This window comes from Triturus cristatus, chromosome 2_2 (genome assembly GCF_964204655.1).
Source record: "Triturus cristatus chromosome 2_2, aTriCri1.1, whole genome shotgun sequence".
Taxonomy (NCBI): Eukaryota; Metazoa; Chordata; class Amphibia; order Caudata; family Salamandridae; genus Triturus; species Triturus cristatus.
In genome coordinates this window covers 1,043,864,074-1,043,889,199 of record NC_140582.1, presented here as the reverse complement: position 1 = coordinate 1,043,889,199, position 25,126 = coordinate 1,043,864,074, and the positions used below count along the sequence as shown (strand labels likewise).

Genomic DNA, 25,126 nt, shown 5'->3' with positions numbered 1-25,126 from the left:
CTGGGAAGATCTATGTTTCCAAAAAGGGTGATAGTGTTATTAGTTGGTGGCATCAAAAGGATCTGGGTGTCATGTTAGATCCTAATAATACTCCTCCGGTTATAATCAAAGAGAAGAATACCATCGGGTCCATTGATAATACTTCTTTGGATTCTCAGCTCATGGAAGAATTTCCCCAAGTGTTTGGGGAAAAGTTGGGTTGTCTTAAAGGCTACTGCCATAAAATAAAGTTGGTCCCGGGATCTATTCCTGTGTCTAGTAAGGTTAGGAATGTTCCTTTTACAGTCAGAGGACATGTTTAAGGAGATTGACAAACTCAAATCTCAGGGCATCATTGAAGAAGTTGAGGGAACATCTTGGTTAGCTCCGGTAGTGGCTGCTAGAAAAGCTGATGGGTCTCTGAGATTATGTGTGGACTTGAGACAGCTTAACAAGTGTGTACTGGTTGATAAGTATCCTCTTCCAAACATATCTGAGCTGTTAAGTATGGTGGCAGGGGCGAAAATTTTTAGTACTATTGACCTGACGTCAGCGTATCATCAAATACTGCTTGATGAATCTTCTAAAGATTTGACTGCGTTTGTTACGCCTTTTGGGACATTCAGGTTTATAAGACTTCCGTTTGGGCTGGTTTCTGCCGCTTCTGTGTTTCAACGTGTCATGGAGAAGGTATTGGTCAATAAACCTGGTATTTGTGTATACCAGGACGATATTCTGGTGTATGGATCTGATGTGTCTGAGCATGGGAAGAGAATTAGACAAGTGCTAGGTAGACTTGCTACCCACAATCTGACCATTAAGCGGGAGAAATGTAAATTTGGCTGTGGAAAGCTTGACTATTTGGGACATACCATAAGTGCGGATGGTGTGGTTCCAAAAGCTGATCTGGTAAACACTATCAAAGATCTGATGGCTCCAACTTCTAAGGAAGATTTAATGCGCTTTCTTGGCATGGCCGAATATTACAACAAATTCATAAAGAATTTTGCTGAAGTCACATACAACATAAGGAATCTTCTTAAAAAGGGTGTGAGATTTTGTTGGGATGAATCTTGTGAGAAGGAGTTTTGTGAGTTAAAACAAAGGTTACAAAATGCACCGAATCTTAGAAATTTTGATCCCACCAAAACATCTATTATTTCTACTGATGCAAGTCTAAAAGGGCTCGGTGCGGTCTTGTATCAAGGGGGTACAGCTCCTGAGAACACCATCATGTTTATTTCGAGAAGTCTGAAAGGGGCTGAAACCAGATATTCAGTTATCGAGCGAGAAGCTTTGGCAGTTTATTGGGCTGTTAAAAAATTCAAGAAGTTTTTGTGGGGTACATAATTTGTTGTGAAAACTGACCATAAACCGCTGTGTGAGGTGTTAACTAGCAAAGGCATTGATTCAATATCGCCACGTATTTCAAAATGGGTTGTTGGTTTGCAAGGATTTGACTTTGTTGTCAAGTATGTTCCTGGTAGTGAGAATCTTGTGGCGGATACACTTTCAAGATTGGTACCGTCGGTTGAACCAGGGTTATTAGATTCTCAGACGGATATTGACTTTAGTAATTCTCAGGATTTTGTTTGTGGGGTAGATTATGAGGTGATTTCTCACGAACGCTGGCTGGATGCTTGTAAAGCTGATGCTTCCATCCAAGAAGTATTGAGTCTCATTTGAATTGGTTGGCATCACAAGGAACAGGGTGGTTCTTTGGTGAAAGATTTTTGGTCAGTGAAGGATCAACTTTCTTGTTGTGATGGTTTATTGTTGAGGGGTCATAGATTAGTTCCACCCATATCCCCAAGAAAAGAATTACTAAATTTAGCTCATGAGGCGCATTTGGGTATCTCCAAGACGAAAGAGAGGATACGTTCAAGTTATTGGTGGCCAGGTGTAGATATTCAAGTTGAACATTTAGTGAGAGAGTGTGTTCAATGTACTCTCAGTGAGAAAGGTCTTAAAACTAGAACTCAACCCATGGAGAAAAGATCTCGTCCTAGTGGTCCGTGGAAAGATATAGCTTTGGACATTTTAGGACCTGTGCATGGGGATGGTTCGGCCCCTTTTTTATTGTGATCATGGATTTGTTTTCTAGGTGGCCGGAGATATTTTGTGTTAAGAATGTGAACACAGTAACTGTTATTGATTGCTTAAAGAAGCTCATTGCTAAGGAGGGTATTCCTGAAACCATTCTGACCGATAATGGGGTTCAACTGGTTTCTGGTGACATGGAAAATGTTCTTAGTGGTTGTGGAATTGTGCATAAAAAGTGTGCTTTGTATGATCCAGAGTCGAATGGAACTGTGGAAAGATTTAACAGGGTTCTAAAGGATACTATCTCTTTAGCAAAGCAAAATGGGCTTGATTGGAAGGAGGAAATATCAAAAAGGGTTTGCATATATCGTTTTGCTCCCCATACGACAACAGGGAAATCTCCTTTCTTTTTGTTTCGGGGAAGGAATCCTTATACCTTCTTAGAGCCTCCTTGGGTAAACAAATTTCTTTCGGCTAATGGGGGGATTAAGGATGACACTTCTTGGAAGAACAAGGAAGATTTGAAATGTCTTAAAAGTAAAGAAAACTATGATGTACGACATGCTGTCAAAGTAACAAAGGTTTTAGTTGGTGACATGGTCAGGATTAAAAAACCTGGGTTTTGTGTTGCTGGTTCTAAATATTCCAAACCCATCAAAGTGATAAAAGTTTTTCATAATGCAATAAGAACCGCTGATCACAGGGTGTGGAATTTGAGTCGTGTTGCTTTATGTAACAGAAATGATGATGTATATTTTTCTCAAGATTTGTCAAGAAAGAAAAATGTTCCTCCAGTCATAATGAGACCTAGCAGAGTTTCACGCACTCCCTCTTATCTGAAAGATTACGTTGCGTGATGTTCTGTTGTTTATTGTATATTTATGCAATGTGTAAAGGAGGGAGATATGTTGTAATATGCTTATGCTAATATGTGTGATGTCACTCCTGACATATTGGTGAGGTCTTGAGGTTCTAGAGTGAACTCATCATGAGCTGGTGAGAAAGAATGTTGTGAGGTGATCTGGTGATGAACCTGCTGGCAGTTGGATGGCTGAGCTGTATAACCTGCATCTTCAATTAAATCTTTACTCATAACTACAAATGGATTCTGGATCTTCATTCAATCCCCTATGGTGTACTTTTTAACACACCATCCCATTTTTTTCCTCAGCTAGGAATCTTGGTATTCTCTTTGATTCAGTACTAACTTTTTCTGAACAACTCCTCAGCTGTCAAAAAATGTGTTTTGCTATTTCATAGTCAAAAAATAAACTTCTCCTTGCTTAAATTGGTGCTTCGGTATTGAGCTTTTTTCTAGTATCAACTACTGTTCATAACTATTTTTTGACCTCACAAATTATCTAACTCTACTTCAATCTGTGTAAGACTCTTGCATTTGTGTTCTTTGCGCTTTTGAATATCAAACTCCTGTTTCTCATTACCGGGTTCAGCTTTGATGTTTACTGTCTACTTTTCAGTTCAGATATCTTTATATCTACAAGTGTCAATACTTGCTTCCTTCATCTTGTGTATGTTCTTTAATTTCTCAATGTACTCCAACTCGTTCCCTACATTCTAGTGCTCAATTTATTATCTCAGTTTCCAAAAGACCCTGACATTCTTAACATTTTTGTGCCTTCATACACCTTGCACTTTACTAGAATAATCTTATGATTGTATTCTGTTCTGTCTCTGCTTTTCCTGTTGGTAGGAAACTATGGAAGGAAATCCTGCTGACTTTAGAAGAGTAGGAATATATTTGTTACACCGATGTAGATTCTATGTTTTCTTATTATGTTTTGTACCGTTTTGAGGTTTCACTTTTTAAAACACCTTGAATAAAGATGCTATAATAATGATGGACCTGAATGTAGAGTATGTTCTGAACTAGAACCTAGCCAAGAAAAAGGTGCTCCAGCAGATGTTGACCAGCTTCAATTTAGGGGTCATGTAGAAGATGTGGAAGCTCGTAGGCACTATGAAGAGAGTGATCCAAACAATAATGTGATTGCAACTGCAACCCTTCAAGATATCACTGTGTAGGGATGACTACCAGAGTTTCCTTATACCATTTTATGACCTTAGCGGGTACTGTATGAAACTTCTCATCTTGCAAGGTTCCATCACATTCACAGACGTATCTGTTGTACCATCTCGGTCTCACATTTTACTCATGCCTCACAGTATAGATGATGAAATACAGAAAAGGGACAGTGAGGCGCACAGCATTGTTGACGATTATGAGGTTTATGGACCTGAGGAAGATGAAGGGGCTGACCATGTCCAAGGGAAGTTCACAACATGCCACCAGTTGATATTGCCCACTTCCGCTCACTCCTTAGTCGTGCAGCCAGGCAATTTTATCTAATGGTGGCATGTTTGGAGCAATAATGCTTTATTTTTATTTTTTATTTTTTAATTTTTTTTTTAAACCGTTTATTACAAAACTCAAAAAATATACAAAGATGGGCCTACAACCTTCCGGCCGGCCGCTAGTAAACAAAAGGAGCATATGATACACATTGTAGAGCGCGCGTTGCGGCTGAGGAAGATGCACAGGAGTTAGCAGCGTTGATAGCCACACCTTCCGGACCCCACTGTACGGTTTCATTTTAAAATGAAATAACAACCAGAAAAAACAAAAACCACAAGGCAATCTACAATCAGAAATAGCAGCATGTGCTCCCCTGAGAGGGGGACCCTACCAATCCATAGGAGTATCAAGAAGGGGAAGAGATCAGGATTAGGGCTGGGTAAAACTCAATAATAATGCTTTCTTTATGCATCTAAGAGCAGTCCAAGACGTCTGTATAATTTCCCTATTCTGACCTATGTATGGCAAAGAGGCCTGAAATTGCTGACGTACCAGCTACCTTCTGGGCAGTAGTTGTCTGCCTAGATGAAAAGTAAACTATGCCAGATTTGGCAACATTGCTCACTGGCAATCTGAAACAAGATTTTACTATTTCTGTAGTGGCACAGAAAAAGTCTAGGAACCTGATGCCTCGAAGATGCGCTTCCCAGTGATGGTAGGTACATCCACAACTTGGGAAGATGGATTCCCAAGGATGTCTCAGCTCGTATTGACTTCATACTTGAAGAAAAGATTGCAGAAACAAAGGCGATTGAGAGAGGAGTAATCGGTGCCTCATCTGCCATAATACAGACAGTGATGGATCTCCCAAGTGCACTTGTACACAGCAGCACTGCCAGTTGGTTAGTGGTGCTGTATACAAGTAGACAACAGTAGCTGAAGTGCACTTTATTCTGCCCTGAGGTGCAAATCAAGATACCGGATATGCTCTTCAACTATGGGACTTCTGTGGGGAAATGTGGAAGATGATCTTCATAGCATTAACAGAACATACAGACACTGCACGTTTGCTTTGATTTCTTCAGTATAGACGACCTGTCATTTTTCAAAACTTTAAAAGATCTTAATCCTACTGAGAAGTTCTCTCCCACTCTAATTCACACTGTATACAATGCTATTTCTACAGCTGGTTCAGGTATCACCAAGACTACTCTTCAGCTAGAGGTCGCTTGCGCTTACTGTACAGCAGACCCACAAAGAATGAGCAGGCTTTAGAATTGTGCTTCCAAGATACTACTGAAGGAGTCTGACTTCTCACTCAGTCAGTCAGTCAACAATAGCTTTATTCGGTTAATAATTAAAACCATCAAAGCATACAGAAAATTTCATTTGCAAATAGTTACATGCAAAGATAATTAACAAAGAAAATTCAAACAATGCAAAGTACACAAATATACATAAAAATATGTTTAAACAAATAATTGGCGAAAGTGAGCATTAAAAGATATAAAACAGGCCAAAATTTAAAAGACTATTTCATGATTTCAAAAGGAAAAAGATAAAGGCCTGGTCTCGGACTCTCCAGCATTATAAAAAGAATAGAGCTAAAATATATTAAACTACATTCGATTTCTACTTCTAATAGCCCCTGAAAGATAACTGGCAACTCCAAAACAGACAAAAGGAGAGCCCAGCATTTGCAGAAATACCAAGGCGGGCCTTACTTGGTCAAAGTGACAGTTCTTAAAAATTGGGCAAATAAATTTCTTACGTAACAGAGTGTAAAATTTACAGCAAAAAATCATATGCAGCGTATTTTGTTCGGAGGCGTTATCACATGGACAGGGGCCCAAAGTGCCCTCTTTAAAAAAGCCCTTCGGGTGTGCTAGGAGCCAGGGTAACATGTCATGTTTAAACCTAATCAATAAAAACAAATGAAAAGGGTTATTTATATAAGTCAAGTATGGCTGAATCTCATTGCCCATACTTAACATGACAAATCTCCTAACAGACGGTTTACACACTTCCTCGCCTTCTCTCTGCAACTTTGCCCTGCACATGAACTGAGACTTTAAGTCTTTTATTTTCATTTTGGACAGGTCGCATGGTCTCTCAAATAATTCTAGGCAGCCAAGAGTCTCCATCTTAGATTTAATATATCGTAGCCAGGGAATGCACATGGCTTTGTCAAGGACCAGACAATCTTGTATAATGAGCTGATTCAGGGTTGGTGGGTGCTGCGCCCAAACCCTTAGCCAACCCATTAAAGGGGCAACGGCAATCTGGTCCACTAGATATTCAGCCCCCAAATCTTCATGGATATTAAAAATTGAAGTAGAAACAGGCAATGACAAAAGTTTCCGGAAAAAGGCATTCTAATTAGTTGAATCTCCACTGCGGGTGCATAGCCCCAGACCTCACTACCGTACAGGGCCATAGGCACACACTTAGCGTTGTATATTTTCAAAATCGCGGGCAAGGGCTTGCATCCCAGCCGTTTTGCAAAACCCAACAACGCTCCAGTTGCCCTAGCGAGGATATTCTGTTTCAGCGCGCGTTGCGCGACCCATGATCCTCGATCATCAAAAGTGACCCCCAAATATGGAAAGGTCTGGACTTTTGTTAGCACCTGCTTATTGCAGAAGAATTTAACCTTTTTTGCAGCTCCATCTCCTATTGTCATAGAATGGGATTTCTTAAAATTTATTACTAAGTCCAAAGAGACCATAAAATCGTTAAAACCATTTAAAAGGGCTTGAAGGCCTCTTGTAGTTCTAGCCAATAGGACCGTGTCATCCGCATACAGCAACGCGGGAATCAACTTAGTACCTACTCTTGGGATGTCTTTACACGATGAAGACAAAACATCCCCCAGGTTATTAATATAGAGTGAGAAAAGCAGGGGGGCAAGAATGCACCCCTGTCTCACCCCACGCTTCACCTGCCAGGCATCAGTTAGATTCCCGTCCTTATTATAACGGACCGCCGCAGTAGTATCTTCATGTATAAGTGCCAAAAAGGAAATCAGCACAGGGTCAAGACCCATGGTTGCCAGGGAAGCCCATAGTTTTTGGCGATTAACCAAATCAAAAGCAGTCGATAGGTCCATGAATGCTAAATGTAAGACCCCCTGCTTCGCAATCGTATACTTCCCAATGATGAGATGCAAATTAAGGCATTGGCCAACCGTGCTCATTCCCTTTCTGAAACCATACTGTAGGTCCGAAATAATGGAGTTATCCTCCAGCCATGATGTTAACCGTGCTAGGACAATTTTACCCATTATTTTTATTGCGGAGTCAAGAAGAGAAATAGGCCGATAACATGCCGGATCCTCTCTTGCACCTTTTTTAAATATTGGTACTATCACGGCCTTACCCCAAGAACGAGGGACACCCTCCTTTGCTGCCGCATTAAAAACTAAGGTTAGAAGTTTCGCCCAGTAAATGGAATCTGCCTTGTACAGATCCGCCGGGACACCATCGGGGCCGGGTGCTTTGCCCTTTGCCATTGATTCAATGGCGTCTTGAACTTCAGTCTCAGTAAAATTAATTTTTGATGACAGATTTGTATCCCCAAAATTTACAGGATTCTGGTCAGGAATCTCAGAATAAAGCCCACTAAAATGAGACACCCATTTATCTGGGGCGATAAGACAATCATTAATAATATTTTCCGTTTCATTAAAAAGTGGGCTGTTAATTACTTTCCAAAATTGGGAACTACTTTTTAAGACACTAGCGTCTGACAATTCTTCCCACGCCAGTTTTTTCAGGCAAGATTTCCTTGCCTTAAGTGCTTTCTTGAAGGATCTTCTTGCTTCCACAATCCTACTGGTATCTTTAGCGCCGTCTTTTAAGGCCAGTAAGAGAGTAGAGTGCGCACTACTACATGCCTGATCAAACCAGTTTTTGTGCTTCTTAGGTCTAGGTTTCCCAACGAGAGTTAAATTGTCCATAACCTGACTGGTTATTCGCTCAAAGGCACCAAGAATATCCCCTGGTTTAGATTCTCTCGCTAGGCAAATATTAAAATCCTCCAGATTACTGTGATACAATTTCTCAAGAAAATCACTAGGAGTAATAACCTCCCATCTCAAACGAGTTCCCTGTTTAGTGGGGACTATGTTTGAATTAGAAATTGTAGACATATGAATAGGCCTAAAGACATCATTAATATTTAAATCCAAAGATAGTGGGTTGTGGTCACTAAGAACATTAGCCGTGACACAAAAAGGTCCTATCAGTCCCTTCATAGTACAGGAAATTAATATATGATCAATAATACTGTTGTTACCCTGACCAGTAAATGTAGGCACAGGAGATACTAAATTCTGCAATGGCATAAATAAATTAAAAGCAGATACAATAGTATCTAGAAACATCCCACCTTTTGAACAATCAAAAAGGGCTTCCTCCTGCGGGCAATAAGCCTGCTCAAAATTTCCAAAACAATTGGATTGTCTTAAATGAATATTAAAATCGCCAAACAATAACAAATAATAAGGGGTAACATTATTTGCATCGAAATCCTCTAAAAAGGTAAATAAAGCCTTTAAATGCTCCAATTCGTCCGTCCTCGTAAATGAATTATAAAAGTTCACAACTAACATTGATGGGAGGTTGACACCTACAACCTTAACCGCCAGAATATTGGGTGAACTAGTCTTAACAAGTTCTGTGCTATACAATAGCTTAAGACTAAATAATAACAAGAGACCACCACTGGGCCTCCCCGAGGAAGAAGGGACAGCGTATTTAATAAAGGACTGGAACCCATCCAGGTAAAAGGGATCTCTGGCCTCCCACGTCTCTTGTAAAGCAATTATATGGTAGGAAGAGAGAAATGACTTCCAAACTGTATCCTCTCTTTTTGTTCTCAACCCCGCTATATTCCAAGACAAAGCAGTAACCCGGTTTGCTAATACATTGGCCACACTATTACCCATAGCCAAAGGTTGGTGGGAGGAGTCCGTAACCTCCTCCCTAGCCATAGCCCTTACAGGCGGATAATTAAGTGTGCCAGCGGAAGCGTTAACCTTGTTATCTGGAGTGAGCTTAATTTTTAGCCGATTAATACCCTTATCCCGATCAGTCAATCGGGTAACGGAACTAACACCCGAACCATAAGAACCGGTATTATCATTTGTAGGCATCGCACTTCCATCGTTTTCCATACACACTCCGCTGACTTCAATATCCAAAGTCTGGCTGTGCGCTACATGAAGTCAGTCATTAGTGTCCAGAGAACTAAGGACCTCATATCTGTTACTCAAGGCCAGAGGTCTAATCGCAGGGACAGGTTGGGCATTGTAGCCACTATTCCCGCCCCGTCTCTGTAAGTGAGGTGGATAGAAGAACCCCAATGGGAGGATGTTCACATAATCATCGTGTAATCTAGATGTTCCTGCCTGCCTAAAGATGTTAGCTACCAAATCCGGAGAGCTAAAACTCACGACTACACAGTCGCCCTTAAGTGTCTTATTTAACTTCCCCACCCAGGGAACCCTTCTTACTATTTTAAAACACTTAAAAAGGTGGCTCCCCAAAACTGTCTTTTCAGCTAAGAAATGTAGGGCTTTGTTCCTCAAAGAAGACCAATTTTCTTCCTTCCCATCAGTAGATGGTGGGACATTTGCCAGAATGACAGTATACGGACAAGCCTCTGGTGGCAAATGCAAAGGATATTCTTTGATTACCTGTATGGGGGGCAAGCTTACTCTCCTTGGGACATCCCGAGAGCTCAAGTTAACACCCCCAGGTGGTTCAACAGGTGGTGCAGCAGCCACTGCAGATTGGTTAGTAACACCTACAGTGGTAAATATCATGGAATCAGCTAGGTCGGATACTCTGGAAATAACTCCTGCTAGAGTGGGTTTCTCCAGTGGATTGCGAGTGTTTAAGATTGTTTCCTGACCAGCTATATGGCGCTCAATCGAGGTAAGTCTATTCTCAATATTATCAAGTCTATTCAAAACCGGAGTCAAAGAAACCTTCAATTGCTCATCCATAAGCTTTAAAAAATCAATCAAATTAAAACCAGCAGAAACAACAGGAACCTGAGCAACATTCACACCTGCCCCAAGCGACTTATTCCCCTGTGCCAAAGGGGCCAATGTGGAATCCTGTGGAGCTAACTCAATAGCAGACTTTACAGTCCTAGATTGTTTTACTTTTTGACGCGTTCCATTTGGACCCTTGGTCGCTTTTCTTTTACCAATTTTTAAGTTAGTAGTGGCAGACATTGATACTCGAGATTGACCAGAACGAGTAGTTCGAGGTGAGAGATGAAGATCGTCAGTACAATCTACTCCAGAAGGAACAACAATGTCTCTCACTTCTAGTGCAGTCTCTACAATAGATGGACAACTAGGCAAGCTCACATCAATGTCATTAATAGGGGCATTCAATTGCGATCCATGGTTAGACGATAGTCCTGGTTCCAGGGAAAGCCTCCTCTCAACACTTGCAATTTCTCTGGCAACCACAGTTTCAGCTTTCTTCAAAAAGGCGTCCAAAGTCCCCGCGCCCCCCTTGGCCACAGCTTTGTTAATATTTTTAGCCATAAAGGCAAACTAGCCGGACCAAGGGACAGAAACAACTAATTTAAGCAGTAGTACACACAAATACTGCTGAAGATATCGTCACAATCCTTATAAGCAAAAATGAACGTAGCAGTACTCCCAATTACCTTCAGAGTTGCAACCCCAGTTGGTAACGATCTCCACGAAGGGTCTGGTCGCTGGTAATTTCAGGCCCAGAGTTAGGGGGGTGGCCCAGCCCGGCCTCCTTTGGCCCCTGACGGCCACAGACGGCCCGCCCTCTGCCCGGGCTCAGCCCGGCGACACCCGCGCGCGTCCCGCGACGCGGAGAAGTGAGCCTTCAGTTAAGCGCCTCCGGGCGCGCAGATTGCTTGCAGCTGGTGGTGACACGCTGAGCCCTCTGGGAGCTGTAGTCTCCCCCTGCGACGTCCGCGCGATGTCGTTCAGCGGCTGCAGGGGAGACACACAGCTTCAGGCAACCAGGGGCGATGTGGCGATGTGGCGGAATGGCAGAGGAGGGAAAGCCCAACGTAGCGGTAGCGGCGGCAGCTGGACAGAGACTTCTCACTCCTATTGCTGTCTCAGTACTTTAAACTCGTGGTGCTTTTGTTGATTTTCTAGGAAGTGGTTTAGTGCTACTGCTGGAGTGATGGTGCCCTCTGGGTTTCTGTGTCTCTTCACAAGGGCAATATAAACATGCATGCATGTTCTGTGAGTGGATAATTGATCAATCCCAACATGGGATAATGAAATATACAGACGCAATGTGTCAACTGGATAGTCTAGTTAGGTCTAAGGTCTAGTGTTGGTGGGGTATACTCTTTTCTTAGGTAGAAATATTGAGCCTTCTGCCCCTGCTCCAAATCCAGCATTTTGGTGTGGCTTTATGGAGGAGAGACACTCCAAGATGCAGAAACTAGTGTGAGAATAGGGAGCGGTCATGTATTTGTTTCTGTGATTCCCACCACACATCCAAGTAGCGCATCTGGATTCTAACGCAGCTCATGGACTCCCTTGCTTCCTGAGCAAACTCAATAGAAAGCATCTAATCTTGTTGTTTTTTGTGTGTACCTGCAGTGGGATTGACCTCCGCTTCTCCTCTGTAGACTACATAAATAAGCATTGGCAACAATGAGGGCTATGGTCTTGTTAGTGTGAGGTGCTGTTACCTGAATGCACCAGTATTCCTTCCAACTTGAATGTACACAATTCGTGTACCACACTGGACCACTTTCCGACACTAGCCTCCAGTTTAAAGACGGCTTTTCTAGGTAGTAGGATACTGGATCGCTCTCCTTATCTGTGATATTGTAGACTGGACCCGAGAGCAGCATGAATTTGATATGGGAATAATTGTTGCAAGACTTTGTATTGTACTAGACCTGCCCCAACCATACTGAGAATAGTTGTCTTTGTGATACAACATGATGTAGTGAATGGTTGCTGAAAGGTCTGTATTCACTTGGCAGGGAGCACAGAAACACTTGTTAATGTGTGGAGCTCATGGAATAGGCACTCAGTCTCTTATGCATCAATCCATGAACCCACATGTGCAGCCAAGGGTTGACTCATTTTCACAAACACTGCTCACCAGTCCACAAAACTCTACAGACAAACTTTGGCAATCAATGAAAAAGTACTTTCAGTTGTAAAGTACCTAGAACTATTGACTTTGCCAATGCCATTTTTTGGCTTTGCTTACTGTTACTGTCCGTTTATTTCAGCGAAACAGTTTAGACTAGTTACAAATATAGTCCTCATTTTCATTGTTTAAGTAGTAGGGATTATATCTGTTCTGCGACCAGCCTTTCACTCTGTCTGATGAGCATGGCAGCAGGCATTTTGATGCCTCACCTCAGCTGTAAAATGTTATTACTGTAGAGTAGCTATGTCATTTTCGTAATACAGGTGACTATTGATGTCGCAATTGGACTGTAATAAGAAAACAAGCATTTGCAATGCAATAGGTCTTGCATTTGTTAGTTATTGGCGTTGTAAATGATGTTTTTTTTACCTTTTTGTTTTGTAGTGGATGTATGTAGTGTATAGTGGAATTATGTGTGTTGTATTGGAATTGTTAGTTTATTCGTGTGGTGTGGAACTGAGTGTTGTGAAGTGTATTTGTGTAGTAGAATTATGTGGCATGGCGAATAGATAGTGGTGAGAGATGTAGAGAATAGATAGATAGAAAGGAAGGAAGAAAGAAAGAGAGGGATTGGTAGTTTGTGAGGGTGGTGATTATTGACATTGCGATAGAGGAGGAGAAATGGTATGAGAAAGAGCGAAAGGAGAGAGCAGCAACAGATGCCCAAAGAGGTATTTTTTGTGTATGTAGAAGACACATAAGAAGCTGAGGAGAGCATGGGTTTGAGGGAGTGAAAGTTTGAAAAGGCCAGTTTTATGTTTTTTGCCCGTAAATTTGTCCTAAAGAGCAAAGTCCATTATTTCCTGTTTGTCACTGTTCCCTTAAAGAAGCTGATGTGCAAACAGGAGAGAACTCTTCCAAGAGCCAGAGAGCGTACACAGCCATTGTTTCAGTGCTTCCATTGTGTTCAATGTAGTGCTGCTTTATTCTAGTAAGTATGGGACTACAAGTCCCATAATGCAAAGATAGAATGAGTGTATGAGCTCCCCAGGTGTGATATGCGGCCAACCTGTTGGGGTGGCAAGGGTCGAGCTTGCCTACAGGCTGTTGCACCTCTCCGCCTTCTACAATGAAATTCACCCAGTCTGCACCAGTGGGACTCTGCCCATGGCTGCCCACCCCGGATGAAGAGCTGAAATATTCCCCTAAATCCGTCCTGAAGAGCAAAGTTGAATGTTTCCTGTGTATGTGCAGCGTTCCCTTAAAGAAGCTGATGTGCCAACAGGAGCAGAGCTCTTCCGAGAATGGGGATGGCGGAGAGCTTAGTGCATGTCCGAAAAAGAGAGAGAATGACAGAAGAGTTGTGAAAAAAGGAAGAGAGAGTTAGTTATCGCAGGAAAAATGGTGGAAAACGGATGAGAGAAAGAAAAGACAGGAGGAAGTGGAAGTGTGAAGGAGAGAGAAATAGTGCCAGAGAAAGGGAGAAAAGGCAGAGTACAAGAGCCGGGAGTGAAGGATACAGAAAGGAGTAAGTGTGAGATGAACAGGGATACTGTGGCATGAGTGCAGAAAAGCTGACGAGTTTGACAAATGTAGTGAAGGGTAATTTAGTGAAAGCTGCATGTTTGCGGAATTGAGCTCTGAGTATGATGTTTAAAGATAGCGCCTCGCAGATAGTGACTTTTCCATTAACTGTAGGTGCTGTAGGTTGGCTGAACTGTTAATTATTTAAGTTCTGGCTTAGAGAGCGTTACCTGTTTTGCTAGGCTGGTAACGTTGTGCACAACTCACTGGTCTCCTCCTTTAAGAAAATAAAGTCACCAGCTGCTGTTGTCTTTTTAACACAAAAATGCCGATCCAAATGAAAAACAAATGTTAACCCAGACATGTTACTTAAGCATGTTCAAACGCAGCTCTCTCGTTGGGTAAAAAAACACACCTGCCAGAAATATAGGGTTAAAGTATTCAAGGCCCGGCCACCCTTCGGTCGCCACTGCTGCTGCTGCCGGTCAAGGTGGGCTGTGGCAGCTCCGATGGCTAATGCACCGGCAGCAGAGATGTGTGGGTTTTCACTGGTTCGCACATTGTACCTTTAATCTTCCTAGGTCGATAACAATCTTCCTAGGTCGATAACAAGAGGGCCATTTAGTTATGAAAAGGAGTCTATAAACTTGATGTAAGTAGTGTCCGGTATATGACTTCTGATTTTATCCCATAGTTCCTTTTCCCCTCCCAGGTCCTGTGCGAACTCAAGTTTATACCGACCTGCTGTATCATGAGACTTATGTAGAGAGCAGAGGGTGAGGGTTTGTACTTACTGAAGATGCGTCATGGAAAGCTTATTAGTCCGCACAGTACAAACATTGAGCACATTGCGTGTTTCGGGGAGTTTCAATCGTGATTATATTCCGACAGGTAGAGATAGGCGTTACAGGTATACAATGATGCATTCCGTCTAATGATTCCATGTGCAAGTATTTGTTGAAGATTCAGATGTTAACTATATGATCAAGTCACTGGTTTGTGCATGCACAGTGTAACTCAGTTTCAGTCCTGTGATCGGCTTGATTTAACAGCTGTTTTCCTAGTCAGAGGCTTGAATCGCAGAATGTTAATTTAATCTTTCGTTTGTTCCAAGGGCGATAAAATGAGTAGACCAAACTTAGTTATGTATAATTGTTTATAGCATTTTAAATTGTTGTTTCACGTCGTTAGTTGTAAATAACCTCTGCACTATTACAACATTGCTGTTTTATCAATTACTATTTTGTTAATTTTACGCATTTTTGAGCGAACAACCTTTAGTCAGGAGTCAATTTTCTAGATCTGAAAAATTCTACATGAAAAAAGAAATTGTGGAATTTCTATTTTATTTAAGCAAAGCTAACCAGTGAATTTTTGAATCCTGAAGTAATTAACAAACAATATAACTTATTGAGTATGCTTAATTTATGACTACCCAAGATCTGTATTGAGTATGCTTTACTTCATAACTTTAAAAAAGTCTGTTCTCATAAATGTAAACAATTGCTGAATTCAGCAGCACGTATAGGATTGTCCGGATTGTTTCCTTGTGCGCTCTTTCATGGACAGCTCATTTATTTCTGTTAATATGAATGGTTTCCTCCCTTTAGGTCCGCACATTGGCTAGCTCAGGAGGTCCTGACAACTTGGTTCTATTAGACCCAGGAAAATATAAATGCAAATCCCGAACACCTGAGTCTCCAGCAGGGGAAGGAAGTGGAGCTCACCCAAAGTGGCAGGTTGGAGAGCAAGAGTTTGAAGCCTTAATGCGTATGCTTGATAATCTGGTAAGAAGGAGCGCATCATATACGCTGATATTTCAATGAAGTTTTGAGTTGTGGAGTTCATATTGCCTCTTGCTGTTTGTTTCTGAAATAGGTACCTTAACTCTAGAAGGATACTTGACAGGTCAAGCATTGACAGTTAATTTTGCTTTCATGGTTAACTTACTTTGCTCCAAGATGTTCATGAAAATACATAATTTCAATATAGCTCTCTTGAAACATACTACTCATCCACAGCAGTGTAAGGCATCCCAACATGGTGTGCAATTCTTCACTACTCTAGAAAATTCACAGTGATTCTAGAGGGCAGCAGGATTGTTCAGACTCTGAGCACTTTGAATGTTGATTGGTCGGTGGGTAGGTAAGTGAAACTGGTTGTTTACACCAGAGTATATATTTGCTACGATTGCAATATGCACAAAAGCACAATTGCACAAAATAGAAAGAAAGCAAACAACTTGCCAACCTGAAGACTATTCCATTCACAGATTTCATTGTTGTTTTTATAAATACCTTATTTAACAGATCATGAGTCCTGACTAAGCAACACAAGTTAGGTGTGGGGAGAAAAAGGAAGAACAGGTGATCTGGTGCAGCAGAACATTAAAGGAGAAAGAGGAGTGGGGCTAATCAAGAGGTGTGATTCGGACATTAAAAAGCAGGTTGTGCTGCGGAACTCATAATAGTGGCATAGCTGAAAGTTATCAGACCGAACGGAAGAGCAGCACCACAGCATAAGCTTTTGCAGAGCCACAATATCATACTCAAAAGGCCTGTCTAAATTGTCAAGTGCAGAGTAACATTACCTTATTATCTTCTGAAAAGGATTGAGCAGTATCAATTTTTATTTTTTGTTGTCTCCTTTCGTGAAAGGGCCATTCTTGCCTTCTAACTAAATCTTATTGTCTAAATCATGTAGTGTGCCGCTGCCATTTGGCTGACTGCAACTAGTATGGTGAGTGGGAAGAGAGTGATTATACTGCTGACTCATACAACCTACATTTCCTGCTGACTAATACTTCACATTGTTCGTGCCAGTGTATTTGGCACAGAATATGATTGGGGTTTTAGAAAAGGTGCCTCCTGTTCACAGTATCTATCCTACAACATGATGTGGGATAGACAATGCTGTAGCAAGGTAAGAGAGATTTGGTACTTGATACATTATCCAGGTCTATATAGATTTGATACAGCTGTGAGCACCATTACCATCATTTCTGACAAACTGCAGCCAGCCGCAGCTTCTTCTGGGCATGAGTCTTCGTGATTTTCTTGGTTTGAGAGTTCAGTGTGGCAAGATGTGTACATTTTTGGTACTCAATGACCCATTCAGTTTAACAAAGCTCTGAGGAGACAGTAAAGTTCTCTTTTTCAATAAACCTTTTAAAAAATATATATATATTAAGAGAGAACTCTAGAGCTCAAACATATGGGACCTGATTTCCACACAAGATATCAATCGCAACGGTGAAAACAGATTTCAGTATGGTCATGTAAATCTACATACTTTACAGAAATGACCACCACCCAGAAGTTTAATCTTTTGAAGATCACCATCGGCCTAAGTCGACATTGTTTTTATAACACCATAGGAATATCGGGAAAAGGAAGGGAACAGGCAAAAAAAACAAGTAGTAAGTGCTGGAAGAAAGCCCTATGTGGACTCATTCATCATTATCTGCCACACAGAGGCCCACTAGACCTATCATGCAAACAATTCTTCCAGTTATCAAGAGGTATGTAGAGCAGAAACAGGTCACACAAAACTAAAAGAGTGAGCGATGGAGAGGAAAGGGAATCCCAAAGTCATTTAGGTAGATTCAACCATACCCTCCTAGAATGTCTTAGCCGCCTCACTCTAGTGAATATGAAGGATTTTCCTCCATGTCTCGCCCGAGTCGGGCAGGGCTCCACAGGATGCTGTCATCCCAGGCCAAGAAACAACTTACTGAGGACCAGAAGCTTCTTTCTGTTGAATTTCCATTCTGAGATCTGGAGACCGCAATACCCCCAGATTGCAATTGGTCTTCAGAGTATATACCTTTTTGTGTATAGGTTGATTCAGTTTGAGAGCACTTAGAACAACAGTAACAGTTCCCATCCTCCCACCATATTGGCCAGGGCCAAAGATCTTTACAAAGACTATATGCTTTTCATAGAACTGTGGAATCTGGAAAATCATACTGTAGAGAAAGAGTAGCAAAAAATAACAAACTACTTCAACAATGTTCTTTCCCTCTTTTTTTTAAGTTTAAAGAAAAGTTTATTGGATATAAATAAGAAATATAACAATTCAAAATACATCATATACGATAATATAAATCCAAAATTGGTTGTAGAACAAGAGAGATGAAAGAAAGAAAAGGAGAGAAAGAAAAGAAAGATAGAAAGGGAAAAGTGGGAAAGAGAGAGGAGATCAGAAGATAGACAGCGATATCGTAACTAGATTACAGCATGTAAACATTTCGGCGAATGATAAGAGTAGTATGAGTAACAAACGTGCATTATACATTAAAATATTAACATTAGATAAAGTAAATTTTCTGATTAAATTCATGGAGGCTTGGGTACTTCTTCATTACAAGGAGTATGTAAAGGTATAGCACGAGCAGAGGCATTTAGGAAATTGGTGACTGGTAACCACAACAGATCTCGCTTAATGGCCAAAGCAATTGGATAAACATAAGCTCGGTCTAATCTGTGATTATAGCAGACGCCATACCACCAGGCTTGGAATGAAATGTTAGAGGCATTTTTCCACGATTTTGTAATTTGTTGAAATGCAACGGCTAAAAGTAAGTCCACAATAGAGGTGGAGGTTCCGAGAGAAGACCATTCCTCTGAGACACTACCTAGGAAAATATGAGCATAAGAAAAAGGGATATGTGTGTGAAAGAGTTTGTTGATTTGCTGCCAAACTCTGATCCAAAAGGCATGAACAGGAGGGCAAGTAAAGAGCATGTGGTAAAGGTCTGCATTGGGGGCAGGGCATGACCAGCAAGTAGAAGGAACAGTAGGATCTATACGATGTAATTTGGTCGGGGTAATTAGGAGTCTATTGTAAAGAAAAAATAAAGTTTGTGTGGTATTAGCTGCTCTTGACGACTTCCTTATTTTATTCCAGATCTTTTCCCATGTTAAAACTGAAAAAGATATACCCAAATCTACCTCCCAACTGCATTCCGTTGTAGACTTAGTACGGGAAAGAGATGTAGATCTTAATTTTTTATAAATAGTGGATGCCGAGGATGGGGTACGTAGAGAAGAAAGTGTGAGAGGAGAAGCTGTTGTATGGATAGGAACTGAGGATAAAATATTGAAAGAATTTAAAGCAGTAGAAGTCAACAGTCGGTATTTCGATAGATAGGAAGGGGGAAGAGAAAAGCGGGTGCAAAGTACAGAGAAGGGAATACAAGCATCTTCTTGAAATAGTTGATGGGTCCACTTAAGGTCAAGTGCTAGCCAATCCTTCCAAAAAAGGGTCCTATTTTTGATTTTAATATGTTTATTGTACCAAATTGGGGAATTTAGAAAACGGGAACGATCATCAAGACCTCCAAACAAAAGAGGCTGAAAAGTTTTTCGGGCATTCCTAAGAATAGGGAGTGACATTTTCAATGGGATGTGAGTTAAGGACAAAAATTCTACAAAGGAAAATGGATGGAAAAAGGAAGATTCTAATTCTACCCATAAGGGACGAGGATTAAAAGTGTCCAGATCTGTAGATAGTAGAAACGCAGAGTGTTTGAGAAAAAACGATGTGTGATAGGAAGAAAAGTCAGGGAAATTGACTCCACCCATATGCTTAGGTTGCTTAAGTTTGGAGAGAGACATCCGAGGATGTTTATTTTGCCATAAAAATTTTGATAAAATACCATAGATTTTTTTGAAGCAAGATTTAGGGATATTAACAGGTAGATTGGCTAAGTAAAATAAGATTATCGGGACTAACATCATTTTAATCGAATCTAATCTGCCCCACCAAGATAAGAATAAAGGGTGCCATCTTGATGTAGAGTTACTCAAAGTGAGCTGTAAGTTTTTTAAGTTTAAAGCCACAGTATCTTTAAGGGAGGGAGTGAACCATAGACCCAGATATTTAATTTTAGAAGTGTTCCAGTGAAAGGAAGAATCTACAAAATCAGCGTGAAAACAATATTTGTTTAGAGGGAGAATTTCGCATTTGTCAATGTTGAGTTTGTATCCCGAGACTAGAGCAAAAGCAGAGACTTCTGATAAAAAGGCTGGAATGGATGATTGAGGATTTGAAATGAATAAAAGAATGTCATCCGCATACGCTGAAAGTTTTAAACTGCTGTCTGCATAAGGGAAGCCGGAAATGTTAGAATTCAAACGAATTTTTGTTAAAAAGGGTTCTAACGCTAAAATAAATAAAAGTGGAGAAAGGGGACAACCCTGACGAACCCCTCTATGGAGAGGAAAAGACGAAGATATGAGGCCATTGGCTAAAATAAACGATCTAGGAAAAGAGTATAATAATGAGATATATGCAATAAATTTGGGACCAAAACCAAACCAACGAAGTGTGGAAAAAATAAACTGCCAGTTGACTCTGTCAAAAGCTTTTTCAGCGTCTAATGCAATGGCCGCTAAAGAACCTGGGTGAGAATGGGACTTACTAAGAACATTAAAAAAGAGACGAGTATTATCTGATAAATAACGCCCTTTAATAAAACCAGATTGTTCTCTGCCAATTAACCGTGGTAAGATATTGTCTAGGCGAAGAGCTAAAATCTTTGCAAAAATTTTATAATCCAAATTTATCAAAGAAATGGGTCTATAGTTTTTACACAGAGTAGGGTCTTTGTTGTCCTTAGGAAGAAGACATATTAGAGCCTCTTGAAAAGAGCCTTCAGATTTTCCAGAAGAAATGAAAGATAAAAACAATTGGTGTAATTTAGGAACAAGGAACGAAGCAAAGTGTGCGTAGAATTCCATGGTAAAGCCATCTGGCCCAGGAGCTTTGCCTTTTTTGAGTGAATGAATAGCTTTAAGAATGTCACTGGGGAGAATATCTGAGTCCAAAGAGGAGAAATCAACATCCGGGGGAGACGGGGAGGGGATAGAGGATAAGTAGTGAGAAATATCAGTCAAAGAGGGCGAAAACTCAGGAGTATAGAGCGTTTGATAGAAATTGACAAATTCTGAGAGAATATCTTTATCTATATGGACAGTTGTGTTGTTAGAGGTTACAATAGAATCGATCTTTGTGCGCTCTTTTTTGACCTTAAGATAATTGGCAAGTAAATTGCCAGATTTATTCTGAGCGTTATAGTATTTAGCACTGGATTTTAAAAGAATTAGGTTTGCAAATTCTGTAGAGAGTTTATTAAAAGAGAGTTTGGCTTTAATAAGATCATTCAGCGTAGATTGATTTTCTGTTATATAATAAGAATGTTCCAATTTCTTAATTTGTGAATAGATTGCATAGATGTTCGACGCTTACGGGCCACGAATGAAATAATGAAGTCTCTTGAGGCAGCTTTAAAAGTGTCCCAAATGAGTTGGGGGGATGTAAGGGGAGTGTCATTTTCAGCAAAAAATAAGGTTGCAAATTCCAAAAATGATGATGAAAATTTGGGATCTAATAATAGAGAGTTGTTAAATCTCCAACGTTTAGTGCCTTTGTTGGGAGGAAGTAAATCTAAACTTAAAGTAACTGGTGCATGGTCTGAAATTAGAATGGATCCTATGTCCGAATGGGAAATATGTTGTGTGAGAGGTTTGGAAATAAAAATATAATCAATTCGGGATTGGGAGGAGTGTGCCGGGGAAAAGTATGTGTATTCCTGGGTTGTAGGATGACAAAGTCTCCAGGAGTCTACTAGAGATCTTTGCTGAATAGTGGAAGTGAACTGGTTGTGCATGGAAGAAGGAGAAAATCGGGATTTGGATCGCCTGTCTAAAAAGGGGTCTAAAATCATATTACAATCTCCGCCCAATATTAAGTAATCATCCGTATATTGCATTAAAGACGAAAGAAGGTGAGGCCAAAACGTTTTGTCCAAAGTTGTGGGAGCATAAATATTGAAAATGGTTAAGGGAATTTTGTTAATCAATAATGATACAACAACCCACCTACCTTCAGAGTCATTTTCTTGCTTCACAAGTTGAATGTCTAAGCGTTTGTGACATAGTATAGTCACACCATTTCGTTTCCCTGAACCAGGCGAAGCATAGACATGGCCTACCCATTGACGACGCAGTTTAGATAATTCACCTTCAGTTATATGAGTTTCTTGCAATAACGCAATATCTCCTTTTAGATTAGCAATATGAGATAACACCCTTTGGCGTTTAATGGGAGAACCCAAGCCTTTGACATTCCACGATACAATGTTCAAAGTCATCTAAAATATAAATAGTAACTCTTCAATTATCGTAGAAACAGTCATATGTAATGTGTACTAACTGTACAGTGCACGTTAAATTAGTACCAGAAGGAAGTATCATAAAAAACTGTTGAGAAAAGCTAGACATACTTAAACAAGAAAAAGAGAAGTTATAACACCAAAGAAAGAGGTAAAGGTATAAGATAGAAACTGAGAAGCTAAGAAATAGAGTAGAATGAGGAAAGGAAGAACAAGAGAGGAAATTATAGATTATTACAAGAATGTAAGTAGAAAAAAGAAAGAAGAAGAAGAGGCAGAACTGAGAAGAGATACAAGATATGAAAGAAATAACAGAGAGCCCAACATAGAGAATAGGACAGGGAAGCGAGGGCAAAAACAAAAGAGAAAGGGGGAAAGACAAGGAGGATAAAAATAGAGAAGAACGAGATAAACGAGATAAAAGAATAAATAAAACACATACCACAAAAAGACATGGACAGATGGGGATGGTGGAAGCCCATGAGGAAAACAGCACACCAAACACGGGGTACCCCGATACAGAACGGAAAACGAAGACATCATCCAGGCATTGGAGATATGATCACGGAAGGACGACGATACCTTGCTGCTTCTAAAATAAAGAAAAAGGGGGAGAGGAAGACCAATTACAAAGGATATACAAGACTTATGATCACATACAATGACAAGGAACAGAAGAACAAAAATTAATATAAACCACCAGCAATTAGAAAAGATAAAGCATTTAGAACAGATAAAGCATTTGCTTAGCTATAAGGCATAAGTTATAAGTCTTGAGTATCTTCAGGTCTTTGAAGTACGAGGAATTTCCATGTTGTCTTCAATACAAGAGTCAAGAAAAGTTTGTAGACGTGCTGGGTCTTCATAGGACGTAGTTTTGTTGTTAAGGGTGACTTTCATAAGACATGGGTGAAACAGGCCATAACGCGCATTGAGATTCCGTAGTGCAGGTCTCATATCCAAAAATTGTTTCCGCCGGTCAGCAGTTGCTTTCGCATAATCCTGAGCAAAAAATAAATTATTACCTTGCCAGGACACTCTCCCTTTACTTTTGGCTGCATGAAGAACTTTAAGTAAATCTGTGTATTCTAAAAAATAAAGAATGACACCACGAGGCTTGGAAGTAGAGGAAGCAAACTTAGAGTTTGGGCCTAGTCGATGAGCTCTTTGAATGTTCAATTTTGGAGATTCAGGAATGTCCAGCAGGGTTGGTAAAAAAGACTGAAAGAATGAAGGCGCATCGGAGCCCTCAATTCCTTCCACAAGGCCATAAATGCGTAGATTGTTACGCCTATTTCGATTTTCCAAATTCTCAATCTGAGTCTTGAGATGAGCGACCTCTAACTGTAATGGAGGTATTTGAGACGTGACAGACTGAATGGAATCAACACGTTGAGAAAGCAGTGAGGACTGTTGCTCCATTTGAAACCATTTATCCTCAAGGTTTTGGAGACGGATGTTGGTCTCTTCCATATGAGGTTTAAGTGCGCGAATTTCCTGAAGAAGAAGTTCCATGGATAACGTCGTTGTAGAGCCTGTTGGAGACGGTGGGTCTTTTTTGACACGCTTTGTAGAAGTGGTAGATGAATTTTTAGGCAACTGTTTAGTGTTACCACGAGGTAAGCTGGACTGAGTAGTAGCGGCATTGAACTGCGTAGGCTCAGGGTCTTCCGTATTGTCTTGTAATACACTGAAGGGATTAGAATCACTCATTGTAGTGTTGTCACCCAGAGTAGAGCTAGTACGGAGTGCACGTGCTTTTGCCATAGTAAACCACACAATAAGATGTAAACGTGTGGAGAAATGTGGATACACAAATGTTTAAACGCAGAAGTCCAGCCAAAAATGATGAAAGTCAGTGAAAAAAGGAAAGAAATGAGGCAAAAAGCATTTAGAAAAGTATGCTGCACAGGTTGTTTATAAACCGCAAATGCTCAGAAAAACAAAGAGAGCGACCTTGCATAGGTAGAAAGCAAAAAAAAAAAAAAGCCATGACCTCGAGCCAAATCTGAGGAGATAACATTCTGCGCCGCGGTAAAAAACAAAATGGCGGCCACAGAAACGAGCGCGAACGAAAGTGCGCTGAAAGAGAGTGAAACAGCTCACCCTGAAGTTTGAAAATGGGTTCAAATGAAAGCGCTATGATTCATATCATCTTGCCAGCATCAACAGCGTCCCGAGGATAGAGAAAAGATGCCTGGTGGAAGCTCCGGTCTTCACGTCAGTGAGGAGCTCCGCGATCCGGCGGCCATCTTCTTTGGCGTCCAAGCCACGCCCCCGTTCTTTCCCTCTTGAATCGAGGGAAAACACGTTTGCAGTCCTCCTTCTGTTGTCAAGTACCTCTGTATGGTTCTCCAACTGCAGTATTGCACCTGTAACCCCATGTTGAAATCACCACAGATTCTTTATTTTTCACCTTTTTTCACTCCTTTAATCAAACACATTTTTCTGATTTTTTTTTTTGGGATCCTGGGCTTTAGTCCAGCACAGAAGCTGTACTTTGCAGAAATTGAGTCTAGTTCTGTAAGAGTAACCTGTACACAACTGTGCATCCTGGAGGTGCCATTACTATGTGAAAGGAGCCTGTCCAAAAACAATGTAGGAGGCAGTGGTTTATATATATATATTACTCTTGGATATACCAAAAAAATATTAAACCTAATACAGTTTTATCAAACAACATTGTGTGCCTGTCTTATTTCCTGCTTTATTCGCAAAGAAAATGAAAATATGCTCATCTCAGTATTAAAATCAGCTACTACTGTCTACATAAAATGGTGAGACATTTTCTATTTAAAAAACTAAGGCTTGCACCATTTTGATGGATTGTTTTATCTGCTCTTGCCATGGTCCATTCAAGGCAACATAGTCCCTACTTCTTTTAACTTAGGCCGCCAGACCTGAAAACAGCTTATTATTTTCCACTCATCTAAAATAGATGGCAAACATCAGATCTTTTAATCA

At 40.6% G+C, this 25,126-nt stretch overlaps 1 protein-coding gene across 20 annotated transcripts in view; it reads left to right on the top strand.

Annotated features, from left to right (window-relative positions):
- Positions 1 to 25,126, top strand: part of ADD1 (adducin 1) — a 573,879-nt gene that overhangs the window by 369,278 nt on the left and 179,475 nt on the right. For all 20 annotated transcript variants that reach the window (XM_085642521.1, XM_085642512.1, XM_085642520.1 and 17 more), the window contains one exon: positions 15,597 to 15,773. In XM_085642521.1, the coding sequence (XP_085498647.1) occupies positions 15,597 to 15,773 (177 nt within the window). The remainder of the gene's footprint in view (positions 1 to 15,596; positions 15,774 to 25,126) is intronic.